The sequence below is a fragment of the Herpailurus yagouaroundi genome, unplaced genomic scaffold, assembly GCF_014898765.1.
Source record: "Herpailurus yagouaroundi ecotype Mexico unplaced genomic scaffold, PumYag 183, whole genome shotgun sequence".
In the NCBI taxonomy this organism is placed as follows: domain Eukaryota; kingdom Metazoa; phylum Chordata; class Mammalia; order Carnivora; family Felidae; genus Herpailurus; species Herpailurus yagouaroundi.
The window spans coordinates 2,040,181-2,063,477 of NW_024412414.1; the positions used below are offsets into that span (position 1 = coordinate 2,040,181).

At 40.5% G+C, this 23,297-nt stretch overlaps 1 protein-coding gene across 5 annotated transcripts in view; it reads left to right on the plus strand.

Annotated features, from left to right (window-relative positions):
- The window catches only part of TMCC1 (transmembrane and coiled-coil domain family 1), a 249,274-nt gene extending 226,052 nt beyond the window's left edge, over positions 1-23,222 (plus strand). For 3 of the 5 annotated variants that reach the window (XM_040491903.1, XM_040491904.1, XM_040491901.1), the window contains 3 exons: positions 7,178-7,195; positions 16,246-16,381; positions 19,216-23,222. In XM_040491903.1, coding sequence (XP_040347837.1) covers positions 7,178-7,195; positions 16,246-16,381; positions 19,216-19,530 — 469 coding nt within the window. In that variant the 3' untranslated portion in view covers positions 19,531-23,222. The remainder of the gene's footprint in view (positions 1-7,177; positions 7,196-16,245; positions 16,382-19,215) is intronic. The other 2 variants (XM_040491902.1, XM_040491905.1) reach the window with 1 other exon arrangement.
- The last annotated feature ends 75 nt before the right edge of the window (positions 23,223-23,297 follow it).

Genomic DNA, 23,297 nt, shown 5'->3' on the forward strand with positions numbered 1-23,297 from the left:
AACGCAGAACCTGCTTGGGATTCTCTCTCTCTCCCTTGCTCTCTGCCCCTCCCCCACTCACACTGTCTCTGTCTCTCAAAATAAATAAACTTTAAATAAAATAAAATAGACCCCTCTGAACATTGAGACCTGGGCATCCCACAGTCAGTTGCTTAAAAACACAGTTGCCTGCTTTGATCCCTTTATTTTGAACGGATGGTTAAACATTCTTGGTTTTAAATTCTTTCAGAGCTTAAAAGTCATACAGAGCTTGTTATGTCTTCAAGTCAGATGTAGGCCAATTTGAGAAAATCAGAGAAGAAAAACAGGTCTCCCAAGGCCCAGTTTTGTATCCATTTAAAATAATTCAAGGGCACCTGGGTGGCTCAGGTCATGATCTCACAGTTCTTGGTTTCAAGCCCAACATCAGGCTCTCTGCAGTCAGCATAGAGCTTGCTTCAGATCCTCTGTCTCCCTCTCTCTCTGCCCCTCCCCTGCTTGTTCTCTATCTTTCTCAAAATAAATAAATAAACTTTTAAAAAAATGTTTTAAAAAAGTAAATAAATAATTCAGACAGGACAAAACTTTACCTGGTCATTATCACCTCATTGTAAGAATCAAGTCCAAACCACTTGTGAGGTAATGAGAAGTGCATTTCTTTCATTGCACTTTGGGTTCTCTGTAGTTAGTGATTAGTTTTATGGAATAAAGAGAGCATAAAGAAAACTTAAGAATTTTCAAAACCAGAGGTAAAACTTGGAGGGCCAGGGGAAGACATAGTATAATGTATAATCTGACTTTTGTCATATCACTTCAGCTTTAGAATGGTCTTTCCTTAAAACAGAATCCATACACACACACACACACACACACACAATGTATATATATACATACATATATACTGTATGTATGTATATATATGCATATGTATGTATGTATATATATACATATGTATGTATGTATATATATACATATGTATGTATATATATAAAGGGAAGATTAAATGAATATAAACAAATGAATGGTATGTTTCATTAATTTTTTTAATTTAAAGTTTATTTATTTTGAGAGATCATGAGCAGAAGGGGGGGCAGAGAAAGAGGGAGAGAGAGATAACCTAAAGCAGGCTCCTCACTGTCAGCACAGAGCCTGATGTGGGGCTTGAACTCATGAACTGTGAGATCATGACCTGAGCTGAAACCAAGAGTCAGATGCTTACCCGACTGAGCCATCCAGGCATCCCTTAGAACAGAATCTTGAAGAAAGAAAGCCTGTTTTTTCCCCCAGGGAAAGGCAGCAGAAATGTCACAACTGTTTCACTCAACTATTTTGTTGCACCACTATTTCCATGTATAGAGCAGTTAAAATTTTCTCCTCTGTTACATGTTTTTAACCAGTAAGTACACTTAATTTTGTTGATCTTTGAACTATTTCTGGTAGGTCAATTTTCCCCACACATTGAAGCTTATTCTTAAGCATCAAAACTTTTCATGTTTTAAGCATTTGGGGAGAATTTTTCTACCTTCTTTTAACAGAATAACACACCAAACCTTAACTTGATTGGAAATAGCTAGAACAGTAGTGTTCTAGCTCTGTGATACTCTCAGGTCGGTGAGAGTGGTAGGGTTATGTGCCTCTGCAGTAAGTAGTCCTAGACAGCTTGCTCTTTAAAGTTCTTTCATCTACTTCTTATAAAAAAATTTTTTTTTTCCTTTCCGTATCTCTACATTATTACTGAGCTGCCTGCAACAGCCTGTCTTTACTAATTTCTACTTCAGCTCTGTTGTATGTAGGTTTGGCTTTTTATCTAGGAAGGAAGTAGGCTATCTAGGGATGGACGTAAGGGACTCTTCCTCCCTGCCCCCCAAGGGACTCTTCTGTGACCAATTAAAGTGTACATGGCTGCACTAGATGCATTTCTGTTTATTTTCTATATTTTATTTTATTCATATATGAGCTGACAGGAGGGAGGCCATGTACAGTTGTTGCTTGTTACTTAAATGAGGAGGAATACACTGTCACTGACGGCATTTACTGAATTCCTATGGTGTACATAATGCCAGATGGTTTATATAAATTTGCTAATCTTCACAATAGCCCTTCAGGTGCGTTGTATTATCCTCATTTTATAGATGAGGAAAGTGAGGCCCAGTGGAGTTTTAAATTTTGCCAAAAGGTTACTCACTAAGTGGTAAAGCCAGGAATCATGCCCAGTTTTACTTGACTCCAAAGCCAGTGCTTGTTTTCATTCCAGGACAATTTCTTTTTTTCCCCAAGCTCACCCTGAATCCTATATGATTAAAAGACTAGCCTATAGTCTAGCTCTAGGAAGCATGGACTGCATCAGGTATGGGGGGCCTTTTCCAGGTCAAAGTGTGTGTTTCACTAAAAGCTGAGTCACTGTTTCTAACACATTTTATAAAATTCTATGAATACAAAAGCTCTTCAAAGTTTTCTACAGCAGTGTAGGTAATAGGGGAAACCTGCCTAAGGAAACTTTCACTTCCATCCTTATTTCCTCCTTTGCAGAGTCCCTTCTCAGTATCGTCACTCACTTAATTGCTTCCCATTGCTCTCTACCTGTGAATAGCGCCAAGTTAAGATTTTTACCCAAGGCCATCTACTTACTGTGAAATAATCAAAAACATTCAAACGCCTGTGGAGTACAGTCTCTCTCTCTTCACCCACATAACTATGCCATGCTGAGTATGTCTTCAGCACCCACATGCACTCAGCCCAGGAAGCTACTGTAACAAAGCTTAGATACGAACTCCGCATCAACCTTTGATCAGGAATTAGGTGTTTAGTCTTTGAGCTTTGCATTGGGCTCTCAGATATGAGTGAGAGCATATATTTTGGGAAAGTAGGATACAAGGTTTAGACATTTTTTTTGGTGATGGAATTACACTAACTTCAGATTCTTCTTGTCCACATAGCCTGTGCATCCCATTAAAGTATTATCACAGGTTTGTTAGTGGAACCTGGGTTCATGTAGTACTTCAGAAATAGAAGGGGCCCTTAGATATCTAGTTTATTTTTTTTATTTTTTTTTCAACGTTTATTTATTTTTGGGACAGAGAGAGACAGAGCATGAACGGGGGAGGGGCAGAGAGAGAGGGAGACACAGAATGTGAAACAGGCTCCAGGCTCTGAGCCATCAGCCCAGAGCCTGATGCGGGGCTCGAACTCACGGACCGCGAGATCGTGACCTGGCTGAAGTCGGACGCTTAACCGACTGCGCCACCCAGGCGCCCCTAGATATCTAGTTTAATCTCATTTTATACATGACTACACTGAGACCCAGAAAGATAAAGTGACTTTTGCCGGGTCACACATTAAAATGGCTTAACGTATATTTTACTCTGCTAAAAACTGGAAGACTAGCTCTGTTCCCCTGGTGGATGTAATATATTAATAAGCCACCATAGGAAAAAGTTGATCCGTGGCAAAATGCATTGAAAATAGGGGAGAACCAGGAAACCATTCATTGACAGTTTTACAGGTTCCTTTTGTAGTTTTTTCCTTAGGAGATCTGGCCTGCAACCCTACTCAGCTACTGCCAGTATATGGCAGTGTCATGTAGGGCAGGCTAAAAACCCTTCTCGTGTTCACAAGCAGTAATACCATTTTGAAAGCTTCTATTTTAAGAGGATTACTGTCCTTTGGAAACTGGCTTCTCAGACTCTTTGTATTAAGCCCAGGGATATTTTAAATTGCCCTGAATCATAAGAGCAAAAATACAGAAGAAGGCAGTCGCCATGAGCAGTCATCACATGCAGTGGAACCATGGGTAGCTAGGCTAACCCAATTAGCACAGGCCATTGGAGTTTTAACTAAACAATGGTCAGTTAAATATAATTTCATTTTACCATCACTAGACATGAGAAAGATATGACCAGAGACACCGATTTTAGCTCCATTATTCCAGGTGTTAGCTCAATATCAACTGTAAATTGATCTGAGAGTCTCCAGAGTATATGTAGACTAGGTTTGAACAGTAAGTTGAAATTGAAACTGAGAATATTGGATCAAATTAGCTATTATAAAGAAAAAAAGCCCAATTGAACTATGTCCTTATGAAGAATAAGACCTTCCATAAAAGAGATTTACAGATGTGCTGCTCTTCCCAGTTTAGCCACTGAAGAGGTCATAGAGGAAGAATAGGAGGGAAGGAGAGAGGAAGAGAGGGAGGGAAAAATTATTTTACTTCAGTAATTAATTGAGGTTGGACAAGCCTGAATTCACTTGCCAGTTCTGACACTAGTTAGCTGTGTGACAGTATGTAACTCATCTGAGACTTAGTTTTCTCTATAAAAACAAGGTAATGATATCTATTGTACATGGTTGTTGAGATTATTAAAGGAGATAATGTATGTGGAAGCACCTACTATAGTCTGTGGTGTGCCAGGATGTTGGAAAGCTGTCATTACCAAGTTTCCAAATTGCCTAGAAACCCACCTCCGCCCCCGCCCCACCAGCTTTTATATTTATTCCCTATATGCTTTAGGCATCTGCTGTTTCTTGTCTTTAAGATAATGCACTGCCTACCCTGAGAGTTTGGGGGACTAATTCTATGCTTTTTACTTTCCAACTAAAGACTAGTTCAGTGTTCCCTAGCCTCTTCTCAGGCTTCAACACAAATGAGGTAACAAAAAGTGAGGACAAGACATCTACTTTCCCTAATTCAGCCACGAATGTATTCAAGTTGCCACTATAGGTCATACCCTTACCCTACCTATGTGTCTCTTTTCTGGTCAAACACTGGCAGCAGCTACCTCAGGTCCCTGTTGGTGTTAGCACCGGGACCTCGTTCTTCCTGTTTCTCTTAATACCTGCTCTACAAGATTTTCAGCCATCCTGTCCTAGTGACCTGTTGCCCAACTAGAGAAGCACCACTAGCTCTCAGAGATGGCTCTGAACTTTTGAGCCACACCCAAAGAGTGATGCACTAGGTGAAGCATTCCCAGCCTGACACTCATCCAGTTCCTCATTCATCAGGAATTTGACCCAAAAGAGCACCAGGTTATCTTTGATCTAAGAAGATGACTACTGTGTGTACTAATCCAATGGCTGAAATACTTTATCAATTTATATATTATTATTTATTGTTTACCTACAACAAAATCTACATGTGTTTTTATATTTTGTAAATAGAGCAGATTTTACTTCAGGGGGAGGTGGATTTCATCTGCCAAAATATGACATAACCTACATTTTAAAAAGATCTTACAGTCTTAAGGCTTTCTGTTTGCTAATAGTTGAACTCAAACCGTATTGAAATTTTCTTTGAGTTGTAGTCATGATTTCAGAAGAACTTTTGAGTAAAAAGTCTCAAAATGAGATTATTAATCTCATTCTTTGTGTTTAAACTGAAGTCTCATGGAAAACACATGCCAGCCAAAATCATACACTTGGATCAAGAATTGCCTCTCCTTTCATGTCCAGAGAGCTCTAACTGGTGTCATATCAAGAGATTAAAATCCCTTACAGAGAGTTCTTGATTTTAAAAAATCACATTTGTAAAAGGCTGTACACAGTTTACCTTCCCTTCCCCTCTCCACCTCAGTCTTTGATACTAATATTTAATTAAAGGACAGGTGTTCTTTCTATGAATTCCCTAGAGATCCAAGTTCCTTGTTTTAGGATTTTGGTAGGAAGTAAACACTAGCAAGTAAAGCAAAAGAAATTATAATATTAATAATGAGAGTAGTGGGAACTGTAGTAATAGATGTTTTCTTCCTTTTGTTGTTTAGGTTTTGCATTTGATTAGTCGTATAGGAACAATAAGTTTTTTAAAAGGCAACAGTAAACTCTAAAAAGAGGAAGCATGAACTGAGTGGTTCAGATTCTCAGTATACCTCACTAACCTAACAAGGGGAAGTTACTGCATCTTTCTCAGTCTCCCATTCCTTAATTACAAATTAAAGTACCTCCTAGGGACAAAGGAGGTAAGGATTAAGGTAGAAATGTCTTCATGAATCAGAGGCAGATGCCACACATAAAAAGGCATGGGGGGTGGAGGTGCTAGTGTTTTGATGTTTTGATGCTTACAGTGATTAACTAGATGTAGACTGAACCCTAAATTCCTCCCCTGCTTGCACTCCTCCACCCAAAATGACACCACATCATCTTTACTGGGCTCTTTGTGTTAGCCTGATTTCAGACCATAATTTCACATATAGGTTATGTAAGCCACATAAAAATGACTGATGGCACTGAAAAATGTTTGACTGCAAATTGCTATGCCTGATCAGGTTTGTGCTTTCAAATTGTGGGTTGTGAGGTTGAGGAACAAACTTCCATGACCTGGGTGAACAAATCGGCAAAAGTGTTTTAGCAGTGACAGGCCCATTAAAGTTCTTTCAAGGTGCTGAAGCAACCTGGGAGACCTGCATTCCAAGACACCCAGGACATCTTGCCAACCTCTTTGTTCATAGCATTTTACAAAAGCCCCAGAGTTTATGGCTTTCTTGGTTTCCTCCCTGATGTTTCCTGCAGATCGGAGGTGCTTAACTATGGTAACCCAAACACAACTGTGTGAGTGTAAAGGCGCCTGGCTGGCTTAACAGAGCATGTGACTCATGATCTCAGGGTCGTGAGTTTGAGCCCCACGTTGAGGATAGAGCCTACTTTAAAAAAAAAAAAAAAATGTGCAGGGTGCCTGGGTGGCTTAGTCAGTTAAGCATCCATAACTCTTGATTTCCGCTCAGGTCATGATCTCATGGTTTGTGGGATCAAACCCCATCATGGGCTCTGCACTAACAGTGAAGAGCCTGCTTGGGATTCTCTCTCTCCCTGCCCCTCCCCTGCTCATGTGTTCTCTCTCTCCCTCAAAAAATAAACAAACATGAGGGGGGCCTGGGTGGCCCTGTCGGTTAAGCATCTGACTTTGGCTCAGGTCATGATCTCACAGTTTGTGAGTTTCAGCCCTGCATCAGGTGAGCTTGAACCTCCTTCGGGTGAGCTCGAGTCCCACTCCTGGCTCCACACTCTGTCTCCCTCTCTTTCTGCATTTTGTGGGATTCTCTCTCTCTACTCCTCACACATGCTCTCTCTCTCAAAAATAAGTAAGTAAGTAAATAAATAAAGGTTTCTTATTAAAAATAAATAACATGAAAAAATTTTAATTAGAAAAAACTGTAAGTGTAAATAGGATTTCAGCTACATAATAACAGCTGTGACTTTTCTGTTCTTTCAGAAAGTCCTCATTCTCCAGGTAATTATTATGACTTGAAGAGGGAAGCAACTGCTAGTAGTTATTAGTTGGTGAATTAATGCAGCTGTTTCAAGTGGACCCATTGTGGGTCTTGCTTCACCCTTGAATTCTGCAGCTTTGTGTCACCTTGGCAAGTCTCCTAACCTGTTGGTTGTTCTGTTTTCATCTGTGGGGACATGGAGCTCATTCTACTTACCCAAATGCTACTTTGCTATTTAACTAATTGTTAATAAAGTACTGTCTGTGGGAATAGTATATTTTCATACTTGGGAAGACTCTCAGCTTGAGGAGATCTTGCTATTAATTTCTCATGTAACCGTGAGTAAATTGTTCCATCTCTGAAGGACTTTATTTTTTACAAGGTTATGGTGAGGATTAACCATTTCTACTCGACTCTTTTTAGGGATTTGCAAAGATCAGTTGAAACTTACTTGAGATACTTTCCCTCTCACACATACAAAACAGATGTCTTGAAAGAAAGATAGGTAGGACAGTTTCATCAATTTAAAGGAAAGCTTGGAATAGTCCAGTGAATGGACTTGGTTATCTGGCAAACTTGAGTCAGGGAGATAGCAGGAACCCATTTGTATGTCTGTGCTGGCCCTCCTGATGATGAAATAAGAGAGGCGTGTGCCTCTCTTCTTCTTCTTGAAAAGGACAGAATGTGTACCCAGAAACCCTTTTGTGTGATGTCATAGGAAAAACTCTGAATATCCTGGAACAGTGAAAACTTCTAAAAATGTAAATTGAGAATGTGTTGATAGATGAAGAAATGGAGGGTTAGAGGAGAGAAAAAAATCAGAAATAGGAAGCCTTGAACAGTAGAGCCACAGAGCACTTGAGAGAGACTGCATGGCAATCAACAAGCAGTCCTGTTGAACTTCCTCACTAGGAATTGTTGGAGGGAGCTGGGAGGATTATAAGACAAAAATGAAACCAAATGTATATCTGTGATCTTCCCCACAGAGCTCCTTTTTTGTGTAGGGCATTTGACCTCTAACTCTTGTTCAGTCTTCACAGTTGCCCTTTGGAGTAGGTAGATTGCCTCTTCCACACTGGTGAGTTGCAGAGCCGGGGTTTGAATCCAAAACCCAGTCTGAGCAGATCCATCAGCTGGTACAAATTGCATACAGATTGCATATAAACAGAAGTACAAAGAGGGCACAAAGTGGGAGGAGTGAAGACAGAGAGCCCTCAGATATAATATGAGATGAACCAAATCCAGTCAGAAAATGGCTTCCAGAACCTTTGACATGTTGGTGACCATTGTATGATAAACATTGGCTTATAATAATGTTCAAGAGTGTTGGTAGGGGCGCCTGGGTAGTTCAGTTGGTTTGGCATCCAACTACTGATTTCGGCTCAGGTCATCATCTCACAGTTTGTGGGATTGAATCCCGCCTCAGGTTCTGTGCTGACAACACAGAGCCTGCTTAGGATTCTCTTTCTCCCTCCCTCTCTCTCTGCCCCTTCCCCACTGGTGCTGTCTCACTGGCTCTCTCTCACAAAATAAAGAAATAAATGTTTTTAAAAAAAGAGTGTCGGGAACAAGTGCTAAGGACTTTTGCATATACTCTATGATTCACATACAGTATTACATATTTATATATAGTGTTATATAATTACAGAATTTCTATCTTACATACAGATAAAAATGTGAGGGGCAGCCCAAGGTGTTATTAATAAATCATCTTAGCTATTCACAAGTGAAAGTATCCAAAACCTATTTTATCACAACCCAAGCCATCAATCATACAGCCCAAAGAGGAACCTGAAAGAGATACATGCAGGAGGGAACTCCATAAAATACTTTGAAACAAAAGTTGCATATGGCACAAGGAAATCCAGTTTATGAAAGAAACTCAGTGTGAAATGGACCAAACAAATAAGAGACTTATACTGGCAGAAAACAATGCAACAATACCTTCAAAGTGCTAGGGAAGAATAACTGTGATCTTAGAATGCTGTCCACCTAATTTATTTTTTAAGAAAGTGAAATTAAGATACTTTCAGACATGTGTAGACAAAGATTACCATTCACAGAAACCTTTGCTGAAAGAAATACTAAAGGATATGCTTCAAGGGCGGAAGGACCTCAATGGGTGAAAGAAGTCAGTAAAGCATGTATTAATTTAAGTACAGACTTAAAATATATATATATATATATATATATATATATATATATTTATATATATATATGTATATACATACATACACTAAAAAATCTAAATTTCTTACATCAATTTGGATCTAAAATTCTGGAAAAGAATGTGGGATGCAAGGGTTGCATTTCAAAGGAATATTAAAGAGTGTTGGAGCGCCTGGCTGGCTCAGTTTGTGGAGCACACGACTCTTGATCTCAGAGTTGAGTTCAAGTCCCACATTGGCTATAGAAATTACTTAAAAGCTAAAAAAAGTGTTAAAACTTTGAAGGAAGAAACATTTTGTACCCTAATCTGCCTGTCACTTGCTACTTGGCAAATTTCTGTTTACTTTATCTTTGTCCCCTTCAATCAATGATGGGTGCTCCCACTGCTAGGAATTTACCCAAGGGATACAGGAGTACTGATGCATAGGGGCACTTGTACCCCAATGTTTATTTATTTATTTATTTATTTATTTTTAATTTTTTTTTTAACGTTTATTTATTTTTGAGACAGAGAGAGACAGAGCATGAACGGGGGAGGGTCAGAGAGAGGGAGACACAGAATCCGAAGCAGGCTCCAGGCTCCGAGCTGTCAGCACAGAGCCCGATGCGGGGCTTGAACTCACTGACCGTGAGATCATGACCTGAGCCGAAGTCGGCCGCTCAACTGACTGAGCCACCCAGGGGCCCCTACCCCAATGTTTATAGCAGCACTCTCAACAATAGCCAAATTATGGAAAGAGCCTAAATGTCCATCAACTGATGAATAGATAAAGAAATTGTGGTTTATATACACAATGGAGTACTACGTGGCAATGAGAAAGAATGAAATATGGCCCTTTGTAGCAACGTGGATGGAACTGGAGAGTGTGATGCTAAGTGAAATAAGCCATACAGAGAAAGACAGATACCATATGTTTTCACTCTTATGTGGATCCTGAGAAACTTAACAGAAACCCATGGGGGAGGGGTAGGAAAAAAAAAAAAAAAAAGAGGTTAGAGTGGGAGAGAGCCAAAGCATAAGAGACTGTTGAGAACTGGGTATTGAGGAGGGCACCTTTTGGGATGAGCACTGGGTGTTGTATGGAAACCAATTTGACAATAAATTTCATATATTGAAAAAAAAATGATGGGTGCTCCCAGAAACATTAGGATAAATAAAACATAAATGTGAATGCATTTTGCTTTTCAACTAGGTGTGTAGATATGGGGCTCCTAAACAGTAGATGAAATGACTGAATAGGCTAACTTAAACCTTCATCCACCAACGTGGCCTTCCTACCGCCGACTGTTCACAGGAGCCGGAAGGCTCTCATGATTCTTACCTCATCTTCTCACCTGACCTTTTATATTGTACAAAAAAGTGTATGTTGCCCTAGCAAGGACAGTTCCCAGGTTTGGGGCTGGGATATTCTCTAGCAGCAGTCTGTGAGCTCTGGCTTGGCCTTGCCCTGTCTTGGCCACTGTATCTTCACCCAGAATTAAGATAGTAGAAGACAAGCATATCTTTACAAATAGCATGTGGAAAGAAAGAGCACTGACAGAAACCACTGTCAGCGGAATGAATTAAAAATGATACTTGGGGCGCCTGAGTGGCTCATTCAGTTAGGCATCTGACTTCAGCTCAGGTTTGATCTTACCATTTATGAGTTTGAGCCCCACGTCATTCTCTGTGCTGACAGCTCAGAGTCTGGAGCCTGCTTCAAATTCTGTGTCTCCCTCTCTCTCTGACCTTTCCCCCTTCACATTCTGTGTCTCTCTCTCTCTCAAAAATAAATAAACATTAAAAAAATTAAAAAAAAAAAAAACAATACTGACGAGGGACTTGTGCTTTCGTGTGATGCCCCTACTTTCCTTGCCCTGTTTAGCCTCTTCCTTGTATTTAATTAAACTAGCCCTTTTTTACACCACCCCCCCCCCCCCCCCCCACCGCCGCCCCACCACCAAATAATACTGACAGATACAAGAGCAGTCAAGACTTTACCAGGGATTTGTTCTATACAAATATATCGGGAACTATTTCCTCTTGCTGAATGGAGGTATCAGGGGTAATACAGGTATGGGAGTAGCTTGCTTTTTGCGACTCTAAAGACTGTGGGGTGAGAATTACAAGTAGCTAGGGGTTTTAGCTCAATTTTAAAAAGAACTTCTCTAATGGGAAAAAATGCCTTAAGATAAATGAAACCCTGCTACTGGAGGTATTCAAGGAGAGATTGCTTGTCAGGGATGTTATAGAAATAATTCCTCAATTGAAAGAGATTTAACTAGATTTCTAAGATCTTTTTTTTTTTTTTAATTTTTTTTTCAACGTTTATTTATTTTTCGGACAGAGAGAGACAGAGCATGAACGGGTGAGGGGCAGAGAGAGAGGGAGACACAGAATCGGAAACAGGCTCCAGGCTCTGAGCCATCGGCCCAGAGCCCGACGCGGGGCTCGAACTCACGGACCGCGAGATCGTGACCTGGCTGAAGTCGGACGCTTAACCAACTGTGCCACCCAGGCGCCCCTCTAAGATCTTTTCTAACCCCCAGAGTTTAAGATTCTTTCTAGTAAGGTAACCTATTTTTATCTTTCAACAACTCTAGAGGGGTAGGGAGGTACATGAAATAGTGATAATCTTAGAGATGTAAAATTGAGTGTGAGATATTTATTGATGTGGACTGCAATGAGCCTAAAATGAGATTAAGGCCATGAATCAGTCACCACAGGAAATATTTGGCTGGCTAAAAAGGTTTTCAAATTATGCATGAATTCCTTTCAGGGAGCATGTTTTCAAGTGATGCCTTCTTTAATAAGTAGAAACATTTTCAGGGATGCCTGGGTGGCTCAGTTGGTTAGGCATCAGACTTTTCATTTCAGCTCAGGTCATAATCTCATGGTTCATGGATTCAAGCCCCGCATTGAGCTCCACACTGACTGTGCAGAGCCTGCTTGGGATTGTCTCTCTCTTCCTCTCTCTGTGCCCCTGCCCCACTTGCTTACTCTCTCTCTCTCCCAAAATAAGTAAATAAACATTAAAAAAATAAGTAGAAACATTTTCAAAAAGGCCATTATATTCCTTGGTAAAACTGTGAAGACAGAAAGGAGAAAACTGGACATTTTTTAATGACCTCTTCATGCTCAAATGAGTATAAAAGATTAAGATTATTACCATCATTTTATAGGTGAAGGAACTTGCTCAGAAAAGTGAGCTAACCTAACTAGGACCATATAGCTTATGAGATGCAGACCTAAGACTCAAACCCAAGTTTTCCTGGCTGTCATACCTGTAATCACTTTTCCCCAGTGTTTATTATAACTGGCATCTTTGACTTAGAATAATGTTTTCAAGACTCATCCATATTGTAGCATGTGTCATTACTTAATTTTTATTTCCAAATAATACTCCATTGTGTGGTTACACCACATTTTATCCATTCATCAGTTGATGGACATTTTGTTCTTTCTACTTTTTGGCCATGAAGGATAATGTTGTTGTGAATGTTTGTGTATACCTAAGAAGGTAGAAATAGGTTTTCATCTCTCTTCAGTGTATACCTGGAGTGGAATTGCTGGGTCTTATGGTAATTCTGTGTTTAACTTTTTAAGGAACTGCCAAACTGTTTTCCAAAGCTGATGCACCATTTACATTCCCACCAGCTCTGTGAGAGTTCAGATTTCTCTACATCCTCCCCAGCATTTGTTGTTATTCTCTTTTTGACTCTGGGTTTATAGCGTTTTTATTACACTCCCCCTTCCATTGACTCCACCTTGGCATCAGGCTCAAAACAATCATGTCATTGTAGCTGAGTCTAGCTCCTGTATGGCAATGTAATTTGGATCAGCTATAGACCTGACTCAGATTTCTTACCTACAAAGGGAGTTTAGCTCATCTGGGCTTCTTGAGTCATTTCGAAGTGGCATCACAGTGTAAAAGGTTAAGAACTTGGGTTTAAAATCAAAGAACATGGATTCGAATCTTTGCTCCCTACTTTATTTCTGTATTCCCTTAGGCAAGTCACTTTATCTCTCTGAGCTTTGTTTCCTTATCTGTAAAGTGAAGATAATACCTACTGCCTTCTTGGGTTTTACAAATGAATTTGGATATATAGTAGGCACTGAATAAATGGCAGCTGCTGCTGTTACTTTTTATTCTGTTCTAATGGTATGTGTGAGCCATGTTTAATATCAAATAAGATTCTCCAACATTCCTGAAAAGCCTAAAGAACTATACAATTACGAAACACATGCCAAAAGATGTCACATGGGTCTGTTTTTATCAGCAGACTTGTTGCCACCACGGCCATGCTCCCCTCCCTGCCACCCAACATCATTCTTTGGCTTAGGAGGGTTATTTGCTGCTAGGCCCAGCCCTTCCCTTAAATCTCAAAGGACTGGTAACTTTGCAGCAATCCTTTTTTTGTTTGTTTACATTCATTTTTGAGAGACAGAGAGAGAGTGCAAGCAGAGGAGGGGCAGAGAGAGAGAGACACAGATTCCAAACCAGGCTCTAGGTTCTGAGCTGTCAGCACAGAGCCTAATGGCAGGGCTTGAACCCATGAACTGTGAGATCATGACCTGAGCCAAAGTCGGACGCTTAACCGATTGAGCCACCCAGACGCCCCTGGAGCACTCCTTTTATAAAGTCTCTTTCCCATCTCTGGTGAGGAGAGAGAACGATGAAATAATCAAACACTAAAAACACTACAGAGCAGTGAGCTAAGATAAGATGAGCCTGTAAAGGCAATAGTATATCAACGTAATCTTATGGCACTTGGTGGACTTAAAATACGGTAGAAAATCAGTTCTGGAGGTGGTGCCTGTTTCTGAAAACATGCCTTGGGCAGCAGATGAAGTGAAAAGGCAGTCACAGAGAATGTTGGCCCTAGTTACAGGTAAAGGTTGGAAACACTTTCTGATCGGTCCCATCACATTAGTAACAGAATTTTGGTGTGAAAGCAAGCAATACAAATGCCTATCCAAGGTAAAGGAGAACTCAGTAGGATTCAGTAATACTGAATAAAAAGGGTAATAAAATAATAAGTAATAAAGGGTGAAAAAAAAGTAAAAAAGGGGAAAGACTAATAAATTAAAAAATAAGTAATAAAAAGTGTTGGCTGTGCCTTTTTTAAAAAAATCCTCATTTCTTAGAGAAAGAATGAAGTTTAGGATGTAGTTATGTATGATACAGATTATTGGAAGGGAGAATATCAGTGATGCTGCAACATGAGTTACCTTAAACTGAAAACTTCTGTGTATTCCTTAAAAGTTTGTGTACTATATATGGGGTTAAAAATAAGGAAAGGGCAAGGTAGTTTTAAGTGTCTGAGTTCGGGCATTTTTATTTTTTTAATACAAAGCCCTCTGAGGCTTCTATGCTAATGTTGGGTGTGTGCTTGCCCAAGTAGCATTCAGGGGTAGTGTATTCTGTTGGGCTGAGCCCTCTGTCTATCAGAGAAGCTTACGTTTTATTCACCATAACCTAGAATGTATTTCTTGTTACCTTTCAAGTCTTTTTTAATGGTTAGTTTTCAACTGTCCTTCTACCTACGTAGCTCTTTGGTTCCTGGGATTTTCAGACACAACCTACCCCAGTCTGTCCTCTTCACCTCTACATAACCCATTTTCCTAAAACACTGTGTTCATGTCACCCTTCCCCAATCAGCAATCTGCTTTGGGCCCATTTACTATCTGTTCCAGAATTCCAACTCCCATGCCTACCTTTTACGGCCAGATTTCCCTTTTCCCTCCAACATAGATCCATCATTCCAATTATCCTGTACATTTCTACCTCCTGCCCTTTACCCATGTTCTTTTCCCACCTAAAATCTTTGATCTTGTCCTTTAAACATGTTTCAATCCTACTGGTCCTTAGGTGCCCAGGCCAGGTTCCATCTTTATATAAATAACCTTCTCATAGGTAGTCCTAAGTGCTAGAGATACAAGATGAAGAAAAGGACCTGTTCCCAAGGAACCTCATCTCCCTCCATTCTGTTTTTTTCTCAGCTGTAGCCACACAGGCCTGCTTTGTGTCCCCCAAACCTGCCAAGCTAGTTCCCATCTTGAGAACTTGATACCTACTATTCCTTCTGCTTTGAGATACTCCTCCCCCCACATCTTTATAAGTCCATTCATATCATCATTCAAGTTTCAGCTCTCATTGCTGGAGAGTGCCGAGCAGGAAAGAGTTCTTCTCTGACATTCCAGCTTAACCTACCATCAGGCACTCTGTCGTATACCCCTACTGACTACGTTTTACTTACCCATACCTGCAATTGTCTTGTTTTTTCTGCCTCACCTCCCTCCCCCACCACACACCTTAGCATGTAAATTACTGAAGGTAGGCATTCTGTGTTGCTTACCACAGTATACCTGGTACACATCAGACTCTCAGTAAGTATTTGTTAACTAAGATGACCTAGACGCTGTGCTTGGCCATGGGGATGATAGGTCCTGAATCATGAATATCCAGGTGAGTGACTTACCCAGTATCAGAATAAGCTACTGGTGACTGCTAGAAGGTCATTTTCCATTTATGTGCTGTTTATCTTGTGATGAGACCTGCTTAATTGTCCTCTATTTTTTGCCTCTCCCCTCTGCTGCTCAGAGCAGAGTAAGAACTGCCTCATTTATTATGAATATGCTCAAAGCTAACCAGGGCTGCTGGCATCGCTGCAAATACTGTGTGTTGAGAAGATTGTGGAAAAACCATGTTGCTGCTATGATATGGCCTTGTGACAAGCTGTCCATTCCAGGGACTGAGAACTGAACCCACTAGCATGCCTTGTTAGCCCAGGCCACTGACTTAATTTTTCTGTGCTTTTGTTTTCTTCCTTTGCAGAAAGGATTTGGGGGATGGGATGTGAGAGTAATACCAGGAAAAATACAGAATGCATAAAATTCTAACTTTTCCCCCATTCTTAGATGTGAACGATTAGAAGAACAACTAAATGACCTAACAGAGCTCCACCAGAATGAAATCTTAAACTTGAAGCAGGAATTGGCCAGCATGGAAGAGAAAATCGCATATCAGTCCTATGAACGGGCCCGGGACATCCAGGTTAGCATGAAGGATCACATGTAAAAGCATAAGACTAACAAAAAGTAGAATGGTGGTTGGCAGGGACTGGGATTGAAGGAAATGAGGGGTGCTTGTGTAATGAGTATAGATGAAAAGAGCTATGGAGGTGGATGGTGGTGATGGCAGCATGACATTATGAATGGATTTACTACCATTCAGCTGTACCCGTAAAAATGGTTAAGGTGGTAGATTTTATGTTCTATGTCTTTTACCACAATAAAAAAAAAAAAGTAGAAGAAGAAGAAGAAAAAGGAATGAAATACTGATGGATAAATGTAGAAAACATTAAGTTCAGTGGGAAAAAAAGCCAGTCACAAAAGGCCACATATTACGTGATTCCATTTACATGAAATGTCCAGAATAGGCTATGGAGACAGAAAGTAGATCAGTGGTTGACAGGGGCTACAGGGAGTGGGGAAAGGGAATAACAGGGATAGGGGATTTCTTTTGGGGGTGATGAAAATGTTCTAGAATTTGATAGTAGTGATGGTTGTACAACATTATCAATTTACTAAATGACCCTGAATTGTACACTTTAAAATGGCTAAAATTAAATGATAAATTTAATGTTAGGTGTATTTTACCATAGTATTTGAAAAGTTCAGGAAAAAAGATGCAGAACATAGAATATCAGGAGGAGGTTATATTAACTGTAATTTACCTATTCTTGAAATGAGGTACATTTCTCAAAAGTCTGTACCATTTAGGGGTGGTATGCTTGCTTGAGTTCTTAGGAAATGTTCTGAGGTCTCAGTATATAGAAGATTACATGCATTATTACATCTGTTGGCTCCTGCTTCAGGAGCTGCTCTGACAAGATTCATGGCCATCTTGTCTGTCTTCTTCTATAAAAAGGGCTTTTGTCCTAGTTGCCAAACCCAAGCCTTTTACAGGCACATTGCCAAGCAGTTTGTGAGAATAACACATGAGGCAGTAATGTTTAAGGTTACTAGCCCTCTAGTGTATGCTGTGAAGAAATAGAATATGTAACTTTTTCTTATCTTGGGAGGTATTTCTAGGGGAACAGTTGCTGATTTCATATGAAAGCATCTTGAAATAAGCTAGTCTTAGAGAAGGGAAGTGGTCCAGGAATCTTTTTTACAGCCCAAACGAATCAAGAGAATGTCTAGATCATTTGCCCAGCTGCCACTTCTCCAGACTTCAGAATTCTGTTCATGTTTTAGTTTTTTTCCCATGATCATTCTGGGCTGGGTAGTATTCATTGACTGTCCATTCACTAGCTTGCTTCAGCCTGAAGTTGCCTAGCCTTCACCTCAAGTCCTGGGAAACCAGGACGCACTGAAGCCAAGACCAGAAAAACCTCGGGCTCCCACCATTACTGAACTTTACAGGATACCTGACCTTAGCTAAGGAGATAGGTTCTGTCCTCTGAACATTGTGGGTAAATTTCATATAAACTCATGGCTTGAAAGGAACCTTTTACTTAAGATATTTGGTCTACTGCTTGAGCATAGTGCCCTCTTTTAAAGAGATCAACCTAAAAGGGGGGAAGTGTACTCTTTTTAGGGAGATGGATCAGAGTGCCCTTTACACTGATGTCTGTGGTTTGCTTAACTTGGAAAACACCAGATAGTGTGTACAAGGATGTTCAGAGGATGTTCACATTATAGTTGTTACGGTAGAAAAGTTGGAAATAACCTAAATCTCTCCAGTTGGGAACTGGCTGAATAAACTATGAAATACCTACCCTACTGTAAGATGCTACATAGCAGTTAAAAAGAATGAGGTACATCTCTACACATTGACAGGGAAAGGATTACCAGGACCCACACTGTTGAGTAAAAGAACAAGTTATGAATTAGTTGCCATACTGTGATACTATTTATATTAAGATAGAAAGTCAAAAAATAATTCCATACGTTTCCCTAGGCTTAAATATGTATGCATTTAAACATAAGTGAAAGGATGAACACATTAAATTGACAGTGTTACTTTAAGACTAGGACCTGGATTTGAGGAAAGTATCAAGAAGAACTATGTATCCTATTTGAAATGTTTTATGTGGCACAACTGTGCAACTTAAATTTGTGATTTTTAAATGGGAAAAAAAAAGCCAATTGTATATTTGAAGTCTTGTCATTAAAATGTTTAAGACTAGGGCGCCTGGGTGGCTCAGCTGGTTGAGCAGCCGACTTTAGCTCAGGTCATGATCTCACAGCTCGTGAGTTCGAGCCCCACATTTGGGCTCTGTGCTGACAGCTCAGAGCCTGGATCCTGCTTCATATTTGTGTCTCCCTCTCTCTCTGCCCCTAACTCACTCGCATTCTGTCTCTGTCTCTCTCAAAAGTAAATAGACATTAAAAAAAAAATTTTTTTTTAATGTTTAAGACCAGGGACACCCAGGTGGCTCAGTCAGTTAAGCATCCAACTTCAGCTTTGGTCATGATCTCATGGTTTGTGAATCGAAACCCCGCGTCGGGCTCTCTTGACAGCTCAGAGCCTGGAACCTGCTTCAGATTCTGTGTCTCCCTCTCTCTCTGATCCTCCCCCACTAGCACTCTGTGTGTGTGTGTGTGTGTGTGTGTGTGTGTGTGTGTCTCAAAAATAAATATTAAAAAAAATTTTTTTTAATGTTTAAAACCAAATCTAAGTGTGGCTACTACTTCCTGTGAGCCATCCCACAAAGAATGCAATGGAGAGCAGTTCAGGTGAATAAGAGTTGCTTGAATAATGACTTACATATTTAAAATCACCGGCATAGCTCAAGAAGCATCTGGCTTGCTCAAAAGGCATGTCAGCTACTCGGAGTAGGTATGAGCAGAGGCTTAACTATTCCCTGTTCTGGCCCACAGGAGGCCCTGGAGGCATGCCAGACCCGCATCTCCAAGATGGAGCTGCAGCAGCAGCAGCAGCAGGTGGTACAGCTGGAAGGGCTGGAGAATGCCACTGCCCGGAACCTTCTGGGTAAACTCATCAATATCCTTCTGGCAGTCATGGCGGTCCTTTTGGTCTTTGTCTCCACGGTAGCCAACTGCGTGGTTCCTCTCATGAAGACTCGCAACAGGACGTTCAGCACTTTATTCCTTGTGGTTTTCATTGCCTTTCTCTGGAAGCACTGGGATGCCCTCTTCAGCTATGTGGAACGGTTCTTTTCTTCCCCCAGATGATGCTGGCACAAGAAGGCAGTGCTCCCCTACCCTCTGGCGAGTGCATGCAGCGAAGAATTAGACAGCAACTTACCTACTCTGAAGTTTTCTACAACAACAAAAGAGTTGAGTGAATCTGTTTACATTTAGAATAATGTTTTTTTCTTCAAGAGACGCAATTGCAATAGTATTTTTTAGATTTTATCCAAGAAGTTTTTTGGGCAAAAATCTTGGATCATTTTTATGTAGCATGATTTTCCTTGGGATGCAAATCTTAAACAGTCCTTTAATATGAACCAACAATCTGGAGCACACTGAAGGGCATTCTAAATTGTGGCTTGAAGGACTGCACTAAAACCCACTAAAAAGATGCAAAAACCTGATTAGGGAAACCAGTTAAACCTAACACCCTGCCTCGTCTGGGCTCACCACCTCTCCCCCTCCCAGACTAACTTTACTGTGAAATCCTACCACATTCCATGTCTGAATTTTTGGATTCAGGGTGGATTGTCCTTGTCCGTGGATGAACACATGGATCTCTCCCTGGCTTTCTCACCCAAGTTGGCCACTCATGCTAACCCTGGAAGTATGATCACTTTTGAACCTGGTCCCTTAACCTTTACTAGGATACAAAAGTGAGAGCATCATGCCCCAAAGGATCACTGCAAAGCCCTACTACAGTATTTTGAAGTAGCCCTCTAAATACTTAATTTTAAGCAAAATCCCTTGGCCGCACTTTTAAGGTTTTTTTAAATATGTGTATAGTCACCAACTTTAAAAAAAAATCCGAACAGCATACTTGAAGAATGTAATACTCAAACTCTCAGTGCTTCCTTATGGTTTCTAATAGGATTTTTTATTATTGTTATTATTATTATTGGGTTTTTTTGGAAAGGGTTGGGAGGGTCTTTTATTTTTCCTTTGAAATAAAGAAGTGATGTTTTTAAATGAAGAAATGTGTGGATATTTAAGTGTGCTGCTCCCTCTTGTCTTGAAACAGTTTGAGTAAAGGAAGACTTGCTATAAATGCTCCCCTCTGATGCCCTTGATTTGAGATGCAGCTTAGACTTCCTCCTCTGGCTGCTGCTTTTTGGTGTCCTGCCACCCCCACCCCACCACTTCATGGGTTTGGCTTGGTTGGAGAGGAAAAGGGTGTGCAGGGAGAGGAGGAGGCTGTTTCCACAAACCAGCATGATAGGGTAGAGATTTTTATGCCCCAAGAAAATGTTCACCCAGTGACTTTGGGCTGGGGTTATCTTTAGGAAAAATCGAGACTATATTATGAGAGTCATACGTAATTCCTCGTGTTTCCTTAATTTATTTTTAACACCCCCTAATTACTGAAACCAAAGTGATGTGGAACCTTCTGTCTGCATTTTGGCCCCAGCATCCTTAATTTCAAAGCTTTATTCTGTCTGCCTGAGAGAATCATCTGAAGGTGATTCTCCCTAAAGAACAGAAAAGGATCTGTCAGGTTTGAAGGACCCAAGTTTGTGGTGTAAAATGTTGTCAGCTTCCTAGTCCTCTAGACTGACTTACTAACGTACTTGTGCTCAGTGGACTTTTATAGACAATTTAGAAGAAAGAACTGAGCCTTCTTCCCCATGCTATAACCAGTTCCACCAGGATGGGACTGGGCCTTTAGAACATATCTGGAAAGCTTGGTTAATCTCTTCATAGTATTGAATCGCAAATGCTGTTCCCTCTTGGCCTCAGTTCTGTGCAACCAAGTGATGAGCAAGGGGCACATAATATGCCCTGAAAAGAGTAGCAAAGCATGCTTTGCCTATTCTTCCCATATGAGGAAATTCTTTTGGAACTAGATTAGCATTGCCTTCTCTGTCTGAGAGGATGGTTTACATGATAGCTCCAGCCTCCTGTGGCTTTGGCAGGCTGGCCTTCTCAGAGTCAGCATGTTGTTTCCATAACCATTTTGATATTTTAACTCAGGTACCCCAATCTTCACTCCATCCCCAGATGATTGTAGTACAACCTGTTAGCTCTGTTGACCTCTCAAAATTAGTGCCCAGAGCAGGGACCACAGGGATGATTTTTCTATTAAAAAATAATTGGAACCAATTCATGTTCAGGCCAAAAACAAACTGTTCCCATGCCTATGTATTTTAAATGTTAACTTTGCCTAAAAATATTGCAGTGACTTCAGGCAGGAGTGCCAAAGGACACCATGACCTTGTCGAACTAGCATAGTTTCTGCTAACTTTCTGCTTTAGCTTATCACTCAGAGTAGGGAAGAGAGCCCCACAAAGCTATCGAAAAGAGGCTTTAGCCACAATCCTCCAGTTTTTGTAAGAACCTTTGAGTCCCTTAAACTGTGTAGAGGCTACTAAGTTTTTTGTGGGCACTGGAAGACACTGTGATAGATGGATTGATATTGCTCCCATTTGTGTTGGGACAGTTTCTATCAAAGGAAGGTTTTCGCCTGTGGACAGACCCCTGAGCTCCCAGCCAAGCAGGCCTGTGCTAACTGCCCACGATCCTCTCAAACTGTCTTAGGAAGGAGCTACAGGCTAGGTCAGGCACAGTAACAGCTTTCTAGCTGTGTTGTCCCTTGATTTCTTCACCAGGCCCAACAGTTAGCTGCATTTAATGCTATTTGTAACCATGCATCTGTTTTCATGCCTTCCCCCACTTCCCGCTGCCCACACCTGTTGCCTTTGTGTTTCTTTGCACTGTGGCTGTTCCCGGATTCTCCTCTATTCTGAGCCCTTCTATAACCTCACTCCAATGGTTGTTTAACAATTGTTCTGTGAGTGGAAATTTCCCCTTGCTTTAACACTTCTTCTCTTTTAAAGACTACACGCATTCCCTTTGAAATGAAGCATTCCTGGATTACTTGTTACTGCTGGTGCTTGAGGCTGGCTGTGGTAGCCTGGGTGACTCTGTTCAGGCTGTAGAATAACTAACATTTTTCCTTTTTTATGGTTCAATTGAAGGGCACTTCTGTCTGCTCCAATTTCAATTCCTTGGTATATACTCCGTGCATCCTAGCAAGGAAGGCTTTCTACTCCACAGGCTCCTTAAGAAGCAAAAGTAGGTTAAATTTTACACTTCATTGACCGGGTCTTCTTTCTTCCCTGTACCCACTTCACCCAGTTGAGTTGAAAATCTGATCACCAAGAAGAGCACTGCGATCAAGCCTTCCTTGCTAGCCATGCCCTAATAATGAGCATATTTTTATGTGGTCTTCACTGCATTTGGTTTTGTTTCTGACTTCCTATTCCTTTGAGATACAGTCAGATGAAATGCTGAATTCCAAGTGAGCTCCAGCAAGGAGTTGCCTTTCAGCTTTGGAAAATATGCATCCAAAACAAAACCAAATATTATAATCAGCAAATTGACACAGGCAAAATTATGGTTCCCACCCCCAAATGAAACTGGGGATTTTGAATGTGGCTCTGAGAGTTAACATTTCTGTCTGTGTGTTGTGTATGCTAGGTGATACCCTCAGTAGGATTGACTACTAGACTGTGTGTTTTATCAAAGTGTGTAAGAATAAAAACTCACTTGCACGATTTGAAAAGTACAGAAATGACACTTGTGAACGCGTGAACGTTAACACTGTAGTTGATAGATCTTAAGCTGCTAATTGTTGAGAGAGAATTACATTTATGTTTTGTCTGGTTGCTGCATATTCTCAGCAGCACTTTTACTGTACATACAAATTGAAATAAAGACCTCAGCTATTAACGAGGTGGTTGGACTCGGGTTTATTTTGGTCTTTATTTTTGCATATTTATTACAGTTTCCATTGACAAGTTTGTCAGTTT